The sequence below is a fragment of the Rutidosis leptorrhynchoides genome, chromosome 6 (assembly GCF_046630445.1).
Source record: "Rutidosis leptorrhynchoides isolate AG116_Rl617_1_P2 chromosome 6, CSIRO_AGI_Rlap_v1, whole genome shotgun sequence".
NCBI lineage: Eukaryota > Viridiplantae > Streptophyta > Magnoliopsida > Asterales > Asteraceae > Rutidosis > Rutidosis leptorrhynchoides.
This window is the reverse complement of record NC_092338.1, coordinates 73,228,595-73,248,809: the sequence shown is the minus strand read 5'-3', so window position 1 is coordinate 73,248,809 and position 20,215 is coordinate 73,228,595. Positions and strand designations below refer to the sequence as shown.

Sequence of the window (20,215 nt, the reverse complement as noted above, 5' to 3'; positions counted from 1 at the left end):
GTTCACACCATGAAACATCATTTTCTTTATTTTTCATTTCTCCCCCTAATCTAGGGAACAATGTTTCATTAAAATGACAATCAGCAAAACGTGCTGTAAAAACGTCACCTGTCATAGGTTCAATATACCTTAATATTGAAGATGTTTCATATCCAACATATATTCCCAACCTCCTTTGAGGACCCATTTTTGTACGTTGTGGTGTCGCAATTGGAACATACACTGCACAACCAAATGTTCTAAGATGGGAAATATTTGGCTCTTGACCAAAAGCAAGTTGTAGGGGGGAATATTTATGACTTGCACTTGGTCTGATGCGAATCAATGCAGCAGCATGTAAAATTGCATGACCCCATATAGATACAGGGAGTTTTGTTCTCATTATCAATGGTCTAGCGATTAACTGTAAACGTTTAATCAATGACTCGGCTAAACCATTTTGTGTATGCACATGAGCAACAGAATGTTCAACAACAATTCCTATAGACATGCAATAGTCATTAAATGCTTGAGATGTAAATTCACCAGCATTATCAAGTCTCACCCTTTTAATGGTGTAATCAGGAAAATGAGCTCTCAATTTAATAATTTGGGCAAGAAATTTTGCAAATGCCACATTACGGCTTGATAACAGACAAACATGAGACCATCTGCTAGATGCGTCTATTAGAACCATGAAATATCTAAATGGTCCACATGGTGGATGAATTGGTCCACATATATCACCTTGAATTCTTTCAAGAAACATTGGTGATTCTTTCTCAACCTTAAGTGGTGAGGGTCTAGTTATCAATTTTCCAAGAGAGCAAGATGTACATGGAACCATTGTATCATGATGGATTTTTCTATCCTTTAGTGGATGTCCATGAGTACATTCAATAATCCTTTTCATCATTGTTGATCCTGGATGGCCTAATCTGTTATGCCATAAACTGAATACACCAGGATCAATATATTTTTCGTTAACTACCATATGTATTTCTGGTACATTTATATGTGTATAATGTAATCCAGAACTAAGTCTTGGCAGTTTTTCAACCACATGACTCTTGTCAGTGATACTTAAATATTTCTCATTTTCTGTTGTCACTGACTGATAATCATACCCGTTAAGGTATATGTCGGAGAAACTCAATAAATTTCTGCTTGACTTGGGAGAAAATAAGGCATCATTTATTAAAAATTTTGTACCATTTGGTAGTATGAAATTTGCCTTTCCTATCCCTTTTATCAAGTTAGCAGGTCCTGATATTGTATGTATAGTTCCTTCCGTTGGTTTTAGATCAATAAAATATTTCTCGGATTTAAGTATAGTGTGTGTAGTTCCACTGTCTGCTATACAGAGATCTCCACCACTTGATTGATGTTGTATTCCATCAAAATTCATATTGAACTTCATATATAAGAAATAAATAGTGAGTACATTAATATTACACAATATTTTAAACGCAAATAGATAGTACTGAAACATTTAGCAAACATAATGACAAAGACAGACGATATTAAATCGTTTATTTTTCAAAAGACACACAACTTAAACATTCAAGAAATCTTCATATAAATCAGATGGTTTCTCAGTGACTGTTGGATCAATATTATCCACAAAATTTACTTCCTTTTCTTTACCTTTCAGCGAATCCTGATACATCTTAACAAGATGTTTAGATGTTCGGCAAGTATTAGCCCAGTGGCCCATTCTACCACATCTGTAGCAAGATTCTTCAGAATTTTTAGAAGAATTTTCTTCAACATCTTGTTTAATGGGCTTGTTTTGTGGTTGATATTTATATTTTCGTGGATTACTATTTCTTTGACCACCACGGCCACGACCACGACCACGTCCACGCCCATTACCATTACCATAAGGATGGTTTCTACCATAGTTATGGCTTTTGGCATGATGATGGTGATGGTTATTATAACCACGACCTTGCCCGCGTCCTTGTCCCTGTTTATAATTATTTGCAGTATTTGCTTCAGGGATTGCAAGTGTACCAGTAGGACGGGATTGCTGATTTTTCATTAATAGCTCATCATTTTTGCTCTGCAACTAAGAGATATGAATTAAGTTCAGGATATGTTTTGAACTTTAGCATTCTCAAATTTCTTTGCACTGTGATGTTTGCAGCATTCATTGTGGAGAAAGTTTTCTCCATCATGTCTGCATCACTAATTTCATGTCCACAGAATTTAAGTTGTGAACATGTATTATACAGAGCTGAGCTGTATTCATTTACTTTCTTAAAGTCTTGGAACCTTAATGTTCTCCATTGTTCCATTGCAGCTGGAAGTAAAATTTCTCTTTGATTATTGAATCTGCTTTTGAGACCTTCCCATAAAACATGGGGATCTTCTACAGTCACATAATTATTTTGTAAGCATTCATCAATATGTTGATGAATAAAGCAACATGCCGTAGCTTGTTCTTTTTCAGAACAAGTGTTGTTTTCATTTATGGTTTCAAGAATGCCCATTGATTTAAGATGCATTTTTACTTTTATAACCCATGGCATGTAGTTGTTTCCAGTTGATTCTAAAGGAGTAAATTTAAGCTTTTCCAGATTCGACATTTTCTATTATCAAAAATTAAAACAAACATCATGATAAATTAGAGTCAATTTATATTCATAAGTATATAAACATTAAACATAAATTTAATATAACATAAATGATAAGTAGGTGACAGTGTCGACCATGTGTAAGCAATCATAAATAAATGTTATATAACAAAAATATAAATATTAGTAAACATAAATGAAAATTTGGCGACAGTGTCGACCATATATTTTTTCAGGTGGTATAACCGACCTATATCATTCTGGTGGTATAACCGACCATATATCATTTTGGTGGTATAACCGACCATATATCATTTTGGTGGTATAACCGACCATATATCATTTTGGTGGCAGAGCCAACCATATTTAGTATTAAGATTATCGTGCTGATAACGTGTTATAATTCAGTAGGCTTATAACTACCTTTAGTGGTTGGATTCTTGATGTTATAATTCAGTAGGCTTATAACTACCTTTAGTGGTTTGATTCTTGATGTTATAATTCAGTAGGCTTATAACTACCTTTAGTGATTTGATTCTTGATTTAGAATACTAATAATGAAGTGTAAGAACAAAGATGATAATGGAGAGAAAGAAAGAAACACTTTGTAAGTGTGAGAAATGGTGCAAGTTTAATGCTTGCATTCATGAGTATTTATAGCCTAAAATCTCAATATAAAAATACATACTTTGTGTACCAAAATTGACTATATGTATACACCAAAATTGACTATCCATATCTATATTATTATTATTATTATAACAATTGCATTCTAGAAAGCATGTGACATAAAATGGAACGAAAGTATGTAAATCGGGTCAACCGGGCTCCAATAATGGACCTAGTAAACGGTCAATCATTTGAATTCACATAATATGGCACAATCGATAATAAGGCCGGCCCATGTGAGCCTATTCTTTGTTTTTGTGCTCTTTTTTATCTGATAAAAAATAATACTCGTAATATATACATATGTTTATTATTTCGTTGAAAACGCATAATGTAAAGTCAGATACATATATTAATTAAATTAATTAATATTAATTAATTAATAATATATCATTTGAACTTATGAATTTACTATTCACCAGCATATTATATTCAGTTAATGGTATTTTTGTCTTTTGTCACTCACTTTAAAGGTATTTTTGTATTTTCACAACAGCACTCAGGGCTATTTTCGTCTTTCTACTGCAAGTGATATTTTACTCCCACCTACCCACCTCCCTCCACCCTCTCCATTCCATCGACCTCTTGTTAGAATCAAAATTAAAGATACTATGAAAGCAGAATAAAGCATTAGATAAGGAAATGAGGTCACAAATTTGAATATCATAGGGACCACATAGAAATATCTAAAAAAAGTGCTCAAATTAGAACCCTATTATTTTTCTTTAGGTTTTCCATTTTATTTATGCATTACTTATTGTTGTACTAAAAATGATTGTTGTACAAAAAAATATGAAGTTACACCAAAGAACATTCATGTACGTTGGAGTATATGAAGTGGGGCAACTCATTTTTGGCGTCCAGTCACCGGAACATGGTCACTCGCAACGGGTCCCAACAATAGGCCGGAGATGTTTTTTTTATTTTTTTTTAATATTTAAGGTTCATCCGATTGTTTTTACTTTAGTTTTTCTACCTAGTTAATTTTGTTATTTTTTTGTCACTTTATCTTTATAAGTACTACAAGTAATAGTTATCATGAATCATGAATATCGATATCAATTATCCACCTTTTAAGCATTAGTATATCTAACTAACAATGACGGTGAATTATTCATTATATATGAATAATGCATCTAAGTTGTTACGATTGAATATTTTAAGAATTTTCAATTATGGTATTTGATTGGTGGATGTTTGAAAATGTACCATTTGGTGCAATATTAAAAGGATATTAGGAAGGTTGTCACCGTGTTATGGTTCAATCAAACCCATTTTGTCTTTCATTTACAGCAAACACCATTTACCAACTCTATACTCTGACTTATTTAATATTTAAATAGAGTAAATTAATTCTTACTTCATACAACACAATAGTATTAGTATTTAGTTTAGTATCTACACTACTATAACACCATCTTTATTTATCACGCCCGTGTTACACCCGATGTGCCCCTAACACGTCGCAAGCACGCTGCTAACGCGGGTAGGTTTTGTCGACGGCGTGATGGAACCAGGCACGAAGAAGAAGACTACTTGTAGGGATGGTTTTAGTGACGTGGCATGTTTCAAATGGTTGATTGGTGACATGGTTGAACTGAAACGGATACATTGACTAATTTAAATGCAACGACTAGAAAAATAAATACATATACCAAAATAAATACAATTTTCATTTATAAAATACACTTCAAACACCTCATTTTTTACACTTCATCTCATATATATATTTTCTCCCACTTTTCTACTTCACTAATTTCTAAACAATGTTAAACCTGAACCCAAACAAGTGGTCGATGTATAATAATATTTTAACCGACATTGGCGAGCCGACAACTCCCGGCTCGTCATCTTGAAACCAATCTCGACTAAAATTTGATTTTGCTAATTACAAGAAATTTTTGACTTCACAGTTTTTTATATTTAAATGCAACAAATTATATGCAAATGTTAATTAACGCTTATATCATTAATAAAGATATGTTCATTACCAAAAATTACATGTTAAATTCATAATTATATGAAATGTTCAGATTTTCACAAAAAAAATATGCACAGATGAACAACAAACTATATATCTGATTAAATATAAGTTTATTGAAATTATTTTATGTTCATTCTTACTATCTATCAACGTTTATGGATGATTTTCTACTTGCTTGTGAAAATCTTTGTAAATTAAAAATTCTCGTAGTTTTCGTTTTTTTTTTTCGTTTGAAATTTTAACTATATATTAATACATAAATATAAATATATAAATATAATTATAATAAAAATTACTAGTATAATATAATTATAAATAAATAAATAAAACAAAAAAAAGGTATAAATTGCAGTCTACTAAAGACAAAAAAACATAAAAAAATAAAATAAAAACAAAGCAAGCGTGGCCCCTCCGTGTTGGGCCCACCGTTATATACAACCTGTTATCCATACTCACATAAACTAATGTATCTATAATCATACCACAATACTCAATTTCCCCTCGATCAATCTAATTTAATTCTTTCATTTTTTTTCTTCCAATTAAGCGTCTTCCACGGAGTAAATCTCGCCTGAAACAACCCCATACAAAATCCACGCCGGTGACTACCGCCGGTAATAACAATTCTATTCCTATTATGTCGTCTCCACCGCCGGTCTCTTCACCATCACCACCCACTAACACCACATCACCACCACCACCAGCTATCACTACCCCACCACCCGCCGCCACTGCCCCACCACCATCCGCCCCCTCCTCTCCACCACCACCAACCCCCTCAGCTCCACCACCAACCACCCCGGCAGCTCCGCCGCCAGCTACACCATCCCCACCACCCCCCGTCACCCCAGTCTCGTCCCCGCCACCACCCGCTTCCTCTCCACCGCCACCCACTACCACCTCCCCACCACCTTCCACCCCCACTCCAACCACACCATCGCCACCGTCACCACCTGGGTCTACCCCTTCTAACCCGCCGCCATCGCCACCCCCTCCAAGAAACAGCCCACCATCTCCGCCATCGCCACCCCCTCCAAGAAGCAGTTCATCATCTCCGCCGCCTCCCGGTAGTGTCTCTTCATCCCCACCGGCGTCTAACAATTCATCCGGTATATCAACAGGGGCTGTTATTGGGATCGCAATCGGTGGTGTTTTGATACTTGCAATTTTTAGTCTTTTATTTATTTGCTGTAAAAAGAAAAAAAGAAGAAGCCATGATCATGCTGATTACTATGTTCCCCCACCCCCTCCACCTAAAGGTATAATTTTTATTATTTTTTCACAAAACTTCATTAGGGTTCTTATTTTATTGATTGATTGTGAATATAATTCTAGTTACATTTTAGGTTTATTTGAATATAATTCTATTGAGATTCAAAAAAACCAATAAGCCCTTAAAAAGGAACGTGTTGAACTCGTAAGCAGAAATGAGATTTTTTTTAAAAAAAAAAAAAAAAAAGTCTTGAAATAAGATTACATTTTCATGTAACTATTTTAGCATGAAGTTGCACAAAAATGCAAGTATTTCATTAAAAATGGTAAAAGCTAAAGTACTTAAGTTGTATTGCATTTAGGTGTAATTAAGTATTGAAAATGACATTACATTATGGTGTTTGATGGTATAGTTGATTATGGTGGTGGACCACAACAATGGCAGCATAATGCGCCACCTCCGGGTGATCATGTTGTTATGATGCCGCCACTAAAACCTCCACCGATGGGTGCAAGACCGCCACCTTCACCCGCTAGAACACCATCACAACAACCTCAACAACATCCTCCATTTAACAGCGGTGGTTCAGGGTCAAATTACTCCGGTGGTTCAAGTTCACTTCCGCCACCTACTCCTGGCCTATCACTCGGGTTCTCGAAAAGTACATTTACATATGAAGAACTAGCAATGGCTACTAACGGGTTTTCGGAGGCTAACCTTCTTGGTCAAGGTGGGTTTGGGTACGTGCATAAAGGGGTCCTACCAAATGGTAAAGAAGTAGCCGTTAAACAATTGAAAGTCGGAAGTGGACAGGGTGAACGTGAGTTTCAAGCCGAAGTTGAGATCATTAGTCGTGTTCATCATAAACATCTTGTTTCATTGGTTGGATATTGCATTAGTGGAGATCAAAGAATGCTTGTTTATGAGTTTGTTCCTAACAACACTATGGAGTTCCATTTACACGGTACGTTAATTTCATCAAATTTAATAAAAAGATTTGAGCTTTATTCCATTATCATTAATAAAATGTCAACAAATGTCTAATTAGTGTTTGGTATGTTAATTTCATCAAATTTTTTAAAGATTTGAGCTTTATTCCATTATCATTAATATAGTGTCATTAAATAAATTTCCAAATAATGTTTCAGGGAAGAATCGTCCTGTGATGGAGTTTGCAACGCGAATGCGTATTGCTCTTGGATCAGCAAAAGGGCTGGCTTATCTTCATGAGGACTGTAAGTTCGCTTTTTATAATGTTCGTCATGTAATGTTTTGACAAAATGGTAAATTAGAAACAGTAGTCTTACAACACCTTGTTTATGTTTGCAGGCCATCCCAAAATCATCCATCGTGATATCAAGGCTGCTAATATTCTTATCGATATGAACTTTGAAGCAAAGGTAGGATATTTTCTTGTTTCTTAATTGCCTTTTTGACGTGCACGAGCTTTTATTTATAAAGTTGACATTTTTCTTCAGGTTGCTGATTTTGGGCTTGCCAAGATTACTTCTGATCTTGCTACTCATGTTTCAACCCGTGTTATGGGAACTTTCGGGTATGCCTGATTTCTTGAAATATGCAATTTAGTTCAAACTTTAACGTATTATTTATTTATTTATTTTGATTTGAATTTAATGTGTGTAGTTATCTAGCACCAGAGTATGCGTCATCAGGCAAATTGTCGGAGAAATCTGACGTTTTCTCATATGGGGTCATGCTTTTAGAATTGATTACTGGACGCAAACCTGTTGATTCTGCTAATACTTATATGGACGATAGTTTAGTCGATTGGGTAAGTATTCATGGTCGTTTTTTTGTTATCTTACATTTATCAGTTTCTAAAAGAATTAGAAAGTTTCAAAGGACACAATTTTGATCATATGGCTTATATGTATGAAATGATGAAAATGCAGGCAAGACCGTTGCTAACTCGGGCTCTAGAAGATGGAAACTTTGACTCTCTTGTTGACTCGCGCTTACAACAAAACTACAACCATAACGAAATGGCTAGAATGGTATCATGTGCAGCCGTATGCGTCCGCCACTCAGCTCGTCGCCGGCCCAAAATGAGCCAGGTGGTTCGAGCCTTAGAAGGTGACGTGTCCCTTGCTGATCTAGACGAAGGCATTAAGCCTGGACACAGTTCAGTCTACAACGGGAGCTCGGATTACGACACGGCTCAGTACAACGAAGACATGATTAAGTTCAGGAAAATGGCTTTAGGCACACAAGAGTATGCTAGCAGTGAGTATAGCCGACCCACGAGTGAATACGGGTTGAACCCGTCGGGTTCAAGTAGTGAAGGGGTGAATACCCGAGAAATGGAAATGGGCAAGTTGAGGAAAGACAGTCGTGGTTATAGCGACGGGTTCTGATTTTTTTTTTTTTTGACAAGAATTGTACAAAAGTTTATGCTAATTATTTTTTCGACTTGTATTTAATTTGAATTGGTCTTTTTTATAAGTTCTTTTTGAATTGAACGATATATAAATATAAATTAAATGATAATATATACACAATAATTACAATTATTTGAATTTGAATCATTCAAAGAGAGTTGGTTAACTTGGTTAGACATTTGTTATTATTAGACTAGAATGAAATGAATTATATACTTTGTTTATTTAAGTTGACAATACAATTGCAGTACATAATATATTAATCCAAGGGCCTGTAGAATTTTCGATAACAAATATTGAAAGAATCTATTTATATTTTGTAAGGTTCTTTGTTTTTTTTTTTTTTATTATTAATTAACACGTCTAACACAAAAGTTAAATCATAATTTATTATGTATGACTATTTGGAACCGATACTACGAGTATATATTTAGAAAGATGATATATACACTCGTAGAATCATGGGTGTGTTTAAATGAAATCTTTTAATAATATATTTTAGGTATTAAGTGAATTTAAACGATAAAGTTAATTAGTTTAATGACCCGATGGATTACGACTAAGAAACTTCTCGTTGTTTTTACAGACGCGTTGATATACTTAACTTGATCGGAATAAATGAACTGCATATATTCTCTCACCACCATCTTTCAATTTTTATCACAATTACTATTTTCCTTGTCATAAAAACCTACATGGAACCTTTTATTGAGACGTGTATTTCGTATTAATATATAACGTAATTAATCTCGTAAATAGAACTCATATTTGAATTTGAATAATAATATAATAATAATTAATAATTAATGAGAGTGAATTTTTTTCCCGAAAAACATGAAATAAATAAATAAGAAGATTTAATTTAATTAGTCATTAATTAGATTAATGATATCACTTTAAGGGCTTAGATTTTTTTCTTTTTCTTTTTGATTATTTCTTAACAAAGAAATTAATATAATAATGACATAATCATTATAGAATTTTAATAGAAACTATAGACATGTGTTGTTTGTTTTTTAAAATGTTTATGTCTGAAGATTTGCGGACTATGTTTGTAAAGAAGATGTGGTATAAAGATCTGAATACTGAAAAATGTTTGTTTTTATGTCTGTAAAATAGATTAATCTTATCTGCTACACTTATAAGTACATTTTTTAAAATCTGCGAGTTTGCAAACAAAATAAGATATTATTTTATCTTAAGTCATCGTAAAGTCAAACATTTTGTAGTAAAAATGTTTGTAGGGGGGCGTGCAGACATAAGACGTGTTATAAGATTTGCACACTTAAAAACAAGCGATACCTTAATTAGTGCTTGCTAAGGAAAAAAATAGACCGAGCTTCAATTTTCTCCTTAATCCGTTATAATGAAACATACTTAAGTAGTTAGATTAAGGGCATGAAAATGATTTTTTTACTATTGTTGGAACAGCTTGTTAAAAAATAATCTTAACATACAAAAGTTCTGTATTTGATTACGAGCTAGGGTTACGAAACAACCGGTTTACATTTGGGGTGGTTCCTTTCCAAAATTAAACCCGTTCAATTCCAACAGCTCACTACCTGCTGTCGTGAGTTGCGAACCAAGAAGCGAAACAAGTCCAAAAGTTGAAGCTTGAATCTTTTGATGCTATCCCTGATTTAATAAATTGAACCCCTTTTAATTGCTCAATTTAGGGTTTTAAAAACCCTCGCAATAAAGGTATGGAATTATAGTGTGATTTTCATTAAATAAATGAAGTACTTACGATTTGTAGCTGTAATATATGTTTTTTTTTTTTTTTTTTTTTTTTTTTTTTTGGGTAAGCAATTAAACCCTCCTATGAACGAGCACATTGGCTCCCTCATAGAAGGTAAAACCTCGGGTAATCAAGCCCCCCGAGCGCGAGACCTGATACCGGGTGAATTGCGCATTATGCGCACCCTCTAGTCACACTCCCTTTTTGAACAATTTGGCATAGCCAGGAATTGAACCCGGGTGGTGTGCTTTATTGGGCAACTCGGTGGCCACTCAGGCAAGCCTGAATGGTTAATATATGTTTTTTATGTTATGTATCTGTTTTAAAATAAAATGTTGGATGATGAACATGTATTATGTTGAAATTCACAAATGGGTTTTTTAATTATGATGATGATTTTTAGGTGTTGTAGTTGGTTTGGGTTGAAGATATAAATAGCACATCCTACTTTAAATTTAAGTGTTAGTTGTTGTTGTTCACCAAGTTCTTTAAAAAGAATGTAAGTTGTGATAAAATTTGGTGACTTTGTAAGAAGAAGAGTGATAGAGAAAATGAATTATAATAAGGATGATGTTCGATTTAGAAGAATTAGAACTTTCAGAAGTAGAAATTAATCAAGATAATAAGAAGAGTTTTGGTGGATATTGAATCTAGTTGAAACTATAAGTCAACTCTTCAAGAGCTAAATTGCAATATTAGCTACATTAACGTGTATATTTGAATAACCTACTGCAAAACAAGACTTTGGTGTCTGCCTCAATGATTAGTTCTGTTTATCAAGATGATTCAATATTCATTAAAGTTATGTTACCAAGTCTTTAGTCTATGGATTTTGGGTGATGGACAAATCCATTAAAATGGTGAATTAGAGAATTTTTAATGGAATCCACTCTTACTTGGTTCTCAACCATCATCCGAGGACATCATTGAGAACAAAGCTTCCTCGACCATCTTCAAAGTCTACGTTCTTACTTTGGTGTTTTTTCAACTTATTGCAGAACGGATGGATTAAATTAGATGATTGTATACAATGCATTGATATTTTTATATCAGTTTAATTGATTAATGTAACGGGTTTCGATTATTCTAAGAATAGTGTTATGGATGACACAAGTTCAATTCTTTGAGATAGTTTGATATGAGTGAGATGATGTAGATGTAGATGTAGTAGTCAATTCTAGATAAAAGTTTAGTAACAATCGAAAATGTTTTTAAGAGCTTGTAATTGCCATTAATTTTAATCGTGAATTACCAAATAAATTTTATAGGTGGTACAGCGTACGAGATTGTAGCCATTATGGTATAGCGATAAAGAATAGTTACATAGACTCACTCTCAATTTAAGTAGGGTCGAACAAAAAGTTGAATTAACTAAACGATAATTGTATTGTATTGATCATCATAAACCGGACCGAATTAATCAAACCAAACATATAACCACGGACCTGGTTAACATTTTTGGTATGTTAACTGTTAATTTCATCAAATTTTATAAAAAGATTTGAACTTTATTCCATTATCATCAATATGATGTCATTATATGTATAATCAATGTTTCAGGGAAGAATCGTCATGTGATGGAGTTTGCAACACGAATGCGTATTGCTCTTTGATCAGCTAAAGGACTGGCTTATCTCCATGAGGACTGTAAGTTCAATTACGTTAACGTTCATATAATGTTTTGACAAAATGGTAATAATAATAATAAATAAATAAATAAAAAACAGTTGTTTTACAGCACCTTTTCTACGCAATGGCGGAGACAGTAGGGTGGCTTAGGGGTGCTCAACCGCCCCCAACTTGCTATTTCGAAACAAATATTTAGTATATTAATTTGAGAAAATTATCTTAACTAATCGGTCCAATAGTCAATTAGTAATCTTACATCTTTTTGTATTACGAGTCTAGCTTGTTGGTGTATCTAAGATTGTTATTAGACATCCGTCTTATGTTATGTAAACTTAGTTACTAAGAAAACTTAACTATTAAGATTTCTTAGCTATTAAGTATTCTTAGCCATTCAGTATTCTTATCCATTAAGGATACTTAGCTATTAAGTAATCTTATCCATTAAGGATACATAGATATTTTAGTATCCTTAGTTGTTAAGAAATTATCGATATTCGTGATACTTACCTCTTAAGTTTTCTTAGAGGTTAAGAAAGTTAGTTTTTTGTAGCCTATAAATAGGAGTTGTAATCAAGAGTTGTATAAGATAACAAATCTTCAAATAATATAACCAACCTTCAAATTATTTCTATTCTACACTTTTATTATGTATTCTAATCTACTTAGCAACAAAGTCTTGCTATCTTAATCTTTAGCATCAAAGTCTTGCTATTCTAATCTTTAGCAACAAAGTCTTGCTACCTTAATCTTTCAAGAGTAGATTTATATTCTATTCTTGAACATTTACAGTGGTATCAGAGCTCTCTTCTTAAGGGACTGTTTTATTCACGATAAAGAAATTTTAGACTAGACATGACATCTAGTTCAACTGCTCCAGCAATTCCAACATTTAATGGATTGCACTATCATATTTGGGCAGTAAAGATGAAGACATATTTGAAGTCTCAAGGTTTATGGAAGGTTGTAGAGACTGATGAAGATCCTCCAGCACTCAGAGCAAACCCAACTGTTGCTCAACTAAGAAATTATGAAGAAGAGTTGCTGAAGAAAGATAAGGCACTTACCTGTTTACATTCAGGACTTGCTGATCAAATTTTCACCTCAATAATGGACTTGGACACACCAAAAGCTATGTGGGATAAAATTCAAGATACCTATGAAGGTTCTGATAGAGTAAAAGCTGTCAGATTATTGACTCTCAGACGAGAGTTTGAATTGTTGAAAATGAACGATGATGAACTCGTAAAAGATTATTCATCGCGAATAGTGGATGTTGTTAATCAAATTAGACTTCATGGTGACAAGATTTCAGACCAGAAAGTGGTGGAGAAAATAACGATAAGTGTTCCTCAAAAGTTTGAAGCTAAAATTTCCGCAATAGAAGAATCTTGTGATGTTAGTATGCTTACAGTTTCTGAACTAACTAGCAAGCTTCAAGCACAAGAACAAAGGGTCTCTATGAGATCTGAAGAAAAGGTTGAAGGTGCTTTTCAAGTGTCTTTCAAAAATAACAAGGCTGGAAATTCAAGACAAAAAACGTACAAGAAAGGAAATTACAAAGGTACTTTTCCTCCATGTAAAATTTGTCAAAATACAAATCATGAAGAAGTTGATTGTTGGTTCAAAGATAAACCAAACTTTAAGTGCAATTTTTGCAAAAGGTTTGGACATATTGAGAAATATTGTAGAGCAAAGAAAAATCTGGGCCAAACAAAAGAATTTCAGTTAGCAAATGTTTCTGAGGAAGATCAGGAAGCAACTGAACACTTGTTCATGGCCTCGCATGTCGATTACAAAAGTAGAGATGTGACTGCTGATGAAGGAGCCTATTGGGATTGGAAGATGAAAGAAGTTAAAAGGCATGAAGCTACTATTTCAAGTCTCCAAAATGAATCTCATTATGATGATCCAAAATTTGAGGTCGAAGACACAACTGACACCGAAGTTTTGAGAACCAGAAAAATTGTTGATATTTAAGAGTCTTGTAATCACATTGTTATGGAGCCCAAAAGCTATATTGAACCTTCCAAACACGATGAATGGAATGAAGCCATGAAAGCAGAACTTGAAATGATTAAGAAAAATGAAACACGGAAGCTTGTTGATCTGCCAAAGGGTGTGGACTTTGGAGAAACTTTTGCTCCAGTGGCTCATTATGACGTGATCAAGGTATTGATAGCTCTAGCTACTCAACGCAATTGGAAAATACATCATCTTGATGTGAAATCTGCATTTTTGAATGATGAACTTGAGGAGGAGATTTATGTAAAGCAATCTCAAGGCTTTAAAGTAGTTGGTCAAGAAGAAAAAGTGTACAGACTATATAAGACACTTTATGGTCTAAAGAAAGCACCAAAGGCGTGGTATTCTGAGATCGACACTCATTTGATGAATCATAATTTTAGGAGGAGTTTAAGTGCATTTTGCTGGAACTCAAAGAAGCAAAGAATTGTCGCACAATCTACTGCAGAGGCAGAATATATAGCAATCGCATATGCTCTTAATCATGCTGTTTGGATGAGAAATGTGCTGTCCGACTTGGATCTAACTCAAGAATGTCCAACAGTAATCTATTGTGATAACAAGTCTGCTATTGCTATAGCAGAGAATCCGGTGCAACACGGAAGAACAAGCACATCAATATCAAATATCATGCTATTAGAGAAGCCGAGAAGAATGGAAAAGTCTAGCTGAAATATTGCTGATGATCAATTGGCAGATATGCTTACAAAGTCTCTCACGGGAATGAAGCTAGATCAATTGAAGACTCGACTTATGATGTCCAACAACAATCTTAAGGAGGAGTGTTGGTGTATCTAAGATTGTTATTAGACATCCGTCTTATGTTATGTAAACTTAGTTACTAAGAAAACTTAACTATTAAGATTTCTTAGCTATTAAGTATTCTTAGCCATTAAGTATTCTTATCCATTAAGGATACTTAGTTATTAAGTAATCTTATCCATTAAGGATACATAGATATTTTAGTATCCTTAGTTGTTAAGAAATTATCGATATTCGTGATACTTACCTCTTAAGTTTTCTTAGAGGTTAAGAAAGTTAGTTTTTTGTAGCCTATAAATAGGAGTTGTAATCAAGAGTTGTATAAGATAACAAATCTTCAAATAATATAACCAACCTTCATATTATTTCTATTCTACACTTTTATTATGTATTCTAATCTACTTAGCAACAAAGTCTTGCTATCTTAATCTTTAGCATCAAAGTCTTGCTATTCTAATCTTTAGCAACAAAGTCTTGCTACCTTAATCTTTCAAGAGTAGATTTATATTCTATTCTTGAACATTTACATAGCTATTCTATATTTTATCAGCCCAAGCTCACAATATATTTAAATGAAATTTCATTTAGAGATTCGACAACTATATTATAAGATCTTACTACACAATATACGAAATAAAATCTGATGTCATTCCCGACTTTCTCTAAAGGTTTTTTTTTAATTGTTTTTTCTTTAATAATTTGCGTCAAAGTTCAAATATATATATTTTTATTATTTACTACATACTACTAAAATTATTGACGAAAATTTATTAAATATAAATGAAAGATAAATAAAAAAATGGATGATATTTGTGAATCTTTTTTATGAAGGAAATGAAAGAAAAACACAATGACATGAAATTAAAAGAAAGGAAGTGAATGGAAACAAATGAAAATAATATGAAATGAAAGGAAACAAATGGAAATAAAAGAAACAAAAGAAAATGAAAGGAAACATTAAGGAAATGTAAGGAAATAAATGATATTCACAATGATTTTATTTGATATACTTTACATCTAAAAATAAAACGATTAGAAAGGAAGATTATGTTATTTTATTGTAACATATAATATATATTGCTATTCTTTATAAATAAGTCGAGCCCCCCTTAACCTAAAATTCTAGCTTCGCCTCTGTTTCTACGTTTGCAGGCCATCCCAAAATTATTCATCGTGTATCAAGTCTTCTAATATTCTTATCGATATGAACTTTGAAGCAAAGGTAGGATATTTTCTTGTTTCTTAATTGCTTCTTTGACGTATACGAGTTTTCGTTTATAAAGCATTTTTCTGCAGGTCGCTGATTTTGGGCTTGCCAAGATTACTTCCGATCTTGCTACTCATGTTTCAACTCGTGTGATGGGAACTTTCGGGTATGCCCATTTTTATTGATAAATATACATTTTAATGTCAAATTTTATCGTACGGTATATTATTTTTAACTTTATTTTTTTAATTTGGGAAAATGTGTGTAGTTATCTAGCACCGGAGTATGCGTCGTCAGGCAAACTGTCAGAGAAATCTGATGTTTTCTCATATGGGATCATGCTTTTAGAATTGAATACTGGACGCAAACCTGTTGATTCTGCTAATACTTATATGGACGGTAGTTTAGTCGATTCGGTAAATATTCATGGTCTTTTTTGCATACATTTATCAGTTTTATAAAGAATAAAAAAGTTTCAAAGGATAAATGTTTGATCATATGGCTTATATGTATGAAATGATGAAAATGCAGGCAAGGCCATTGCTAACTCGGGCTCTAGAAGATGGAAACTTTGACTCTCTCGTTGACTCGCGGTTACAACAAAACTACAACCATAACGAAATGGCTAGAATGGTCTCGTGAGCAGCCGTATGCGTCCGCCACTCGGCTCGTCGCCGGCCTAAAATGAGCCAGGTGGCTCGAGCCTTAGAAGGTGACGTGTCCCTTGCTGATCTAGACGAAGGCATTAAGCCTGGGCATAGTTCAGTCTACAACAGGAGTTCAGATTACGATACGGCTCGGTACAACGAAGACATGATCAAGTTCAGGAAAATGGCTTTAGACACACAAGAGTATGCTAGCAGTGAGTATAGCCGACCCACGAGTGAATACGGGTTGAACCCGTCGGGTTCAAATAGTGAAGGGGTGAATACCCGAGAAATGGAAATGGGCAAGTTGAGGAAAGACGGTCGTGGTTATAGCGACGGGTTCTGATTTTGTTTTGACAAGAATTGTACAAAAGTTTATGCTAATTATTTTTTCGACTTGTATTTAGTTTGAATTGTTTTTTATAAGTCCTTTTTGAACGATATATAAATGATAATATATACACAATAATTACAATTACAATTCTTTGAATTTGAAACATTCAAAGAGAGTTGGTTAACTTGGTGAGACATTTGTTAACGTTAGACTAGAATATGAAATGGATATATACTGACAGTTGGTTTTACACGGTTATATACTTTGTTTATTTAAGTTGACAATATAATAATTGCAGCTGTCATTTGTAATTTTGTAATAGTTTATTGATTGCATGTTTTCCTGCTTAGACTACCTCTTACTTGGCGTCGTTTTCACCATTTCTTCTGAGTGTTGAAAATAACACCCATGACACTCTTATGTGGAGTCGTTTTTGACATTTATGTGAAGGTCGGGCAAGTTAATGACGGGCATAGATGACATATTACACCCAATTAAAACACGTTATGTCAAATTCTTATTATTATCTTTTTCAATCAACTCTCAATTATACAAATATCTTGTCGCATCATCCAAACTTTTTAACAGCACGTCCAATAATGACATTGTCATGTCACAATCATCCCACCTAAAAACCCTAAAAATGTCTCCACATTACCGTCATTGTAACGAGTAGTCTAATACAATAGTCAAGGGCCATTAGAATTTTCGATGAATAAATATTAAAAGAATTTATTTTTGCAAGGTTAATATATCTGATTTTTTAAACAAATACTCCGTATTATACATTAAGATAGACGATATACTTTCAATGTTTAGTAAGGAAAATATAACGAGCTTCAGTTATCCCTCTTAATTGGTTCTTTAATTTTTCGGTATACTAAAGTTGACAAGAATCAAATTTATATAATTAAATATTAAGGGTGTGAAAATCATTTTATATTTATACTATTGTTAGTGACAGCTTGTTAATGAATGTTTTTAATACATAAATGGTGATATTTCAACTACCAAATATACAACCCATGAAACGTTACCATTTTGTACGTACCAAATACTCCGTAGTCCGTACCAGACTTCGGCATACTTTACCGGTTTCATTGTTAATTATTATTTAATTAAGACAAAATTTCATTCCTCGTCCCTGAACTTTACATCAACTTTGAGTCCTCGTCCTTTTTCTTTTTTTTGTGCATCCCTCGTCCCTAATGTATCACAATTATACATCCCTCATCCTCCCGTCTACTTTCTGTCAAATTCAGCCGTTAGTTCAGTCATGTGCTAAACATGTGAGGGTACTTTAGTCTTTTTATATTATTTTCTTTTCTTTATTATTTAATTTATTTTTTCACCCTCATCCTTATCATCTCATATTAATCATCCCCAAATTAAAAACCCTAATTTTATATTTCCACCAAATCTATCTTCAACCCCATCACCGCCACCATCTTCAACCACCACCACAAATCTCTTTCATTATTATCTATCGATTCTGAACAAATTATTATCAGAAAATTTCTACATCGAAGTTCAAAATCATCAATTGAATCATCAGTAAACTCTGTCACTGAAGGATATAATTTCTTCACTCGGTACAGATCATTGTTGGGGATGGCTTTGTGATATACGCAATTAGGGAGCTGATTCTCTTATCCAGGTACAGTTATAGTTAATGTTGTGCAATTATAGCTGAAGATGATGATTACGAAGGGTACAATTATAGCTTAAGCGGCAAATTGTCTGCTGTTCGTATTGTGTTTCTCAACAGATTTATTCAAGAGGTTAGTTTGGACCTTTCCTATCCTTTCAGTTGAATGAGTAAGCTCGGTATCTTCTCTATTATTGTTGAAGGATCTTTTTTTTTTTTTTGGGATTTTAGTTTTTATATCACATTGATGGTAGTTGGACTTGGTGTTGGTTAATCATTTAATGGATAGATTCTTATATTTTTGTTTTAGTCAAGGACTAAATGCTTATTTATTTTTTTATTTTTTTTTATCATTTTTGAAACAATGTTGCAGCTCTGCCTATTTTGTGGCATTGGTAGCTCCCAATACAGAAGAGGCGATCAAGTTTGTTCATAAAGTTGGTGGGTTTGAATGGCTAATTCAGAAGTATGAGATGGATGGATCTGTTGCAATTAAGTTGGACCTCTCATTAGAGACTCCAATAATATTAATACCACGGAATTCTCCAGCGGCGACTATTTGATGGTGATTTTGATTGTAATTATATTTTTTTCATTTATGTTTTTAAGATTTAATGGTGGTGTATTGGGTTCTTGTTTTTATTAAAAGAGATTAAAATGGTAAAGAAAAATGTAAATTGACGAAAATACCCTCACATGCTTAGCACATGACTGACCTAACGGCTGAATTTGACAGAAAGTAGACGGGAGTACGAGGGATGTACAATTTTAATACATTAGGGACGAGGGATGCACAAAAAAAAGAAAAAGGACGAGAGCTCAAAATTGATGTAAAATTCAGGAACGAGGAATAAAATTTTATCTTTAATTAATCAACCGGCTGATTTTAAACTGAAACTAAGTCAAATGTTCAATAGCTAGATATCAGCAATATTAGCTACATTAACGTGTATATGTGAAAAGGAAGGTTCATAGGAAGGAACTCAAAGCAAAGTGAGAGAGAATGGGAGAGAGAGAACAGAGAGAGAGAGTGAGTCCGGCAAAGAGGGACAACGGAAGAGGCTGGGATAGGTTCAACGGCAACTTTGAGAACAACTACGAGAAGAGAAACAACAACCGACTAACATCCTACGTGTTTTTCAACTTCGGGGAAGAATGGAAAGTGGTGGACTTCTGGAAACTCTTCAAACCTTATGGGGCGGTTCGGGACGTTTACGTGGCAAGCAAGAGACTACGTAATGGAAACCGATTCTCCTTCGTTAGGTTCGGTGATGTGAAAGACGGTGATAGTTTGCTGAAGGATCTGGAAAAGGTTAAGTTCAATGGCAATAGCATTCGTATCTTCAAAGTGACCAGGCGTAATCCCAAAACTGTAATCCCAAAACTGAAGGTATGGCGGAGGCAC

The 20,215-nt window shown here is 33.7% G+C and overlaps 1 protein-coding gene and 1 pseudogene across 1 annotated transcript; both read left to right on the top strand.

Annotated features, from left to right (window-relative positions):
- The first annotated feature begins 5,685 nt into the window (after positions 1 to 5,685).
- LOC139852894 (proline-rich receptor-like protein kinase PERK15) lies at positions 5,686 to 8,893 on the top strand. Its single transcript, XM_071842237.1, has 7 exons — positions 5,686 to 6,470; positions 6,837 to 7,388; positions 7,573 to 7,659; positions 7,754 to 7,824; positions 7,903 to 7,979; positions 8,069 to 8,216; positions 8,338 to 8,893. Exons 1-7 carry the CDS (start codon positions 5,849 to 5,851, stop codon positions 8,797 to 8,799), a joined length of 2,019 nt encoding a protein of 672 aa, XP_071698338.1. The 5' UTR covers positions 5,686 to 5,848; the 3' UTR covers positions 8,800 to 8,893.
- A 951-nt stretch (positions 8,894 to 9,844) lies between these two features.
- LOC139853758 (proline-rich receptor-like protein kinase PERK1) lies at positions 9,845 to 17,379 on the top strand (annotated as a pseudogene).
- Positions 17,380 to 20,215: the final 2,836 nt, after the last annotated feature.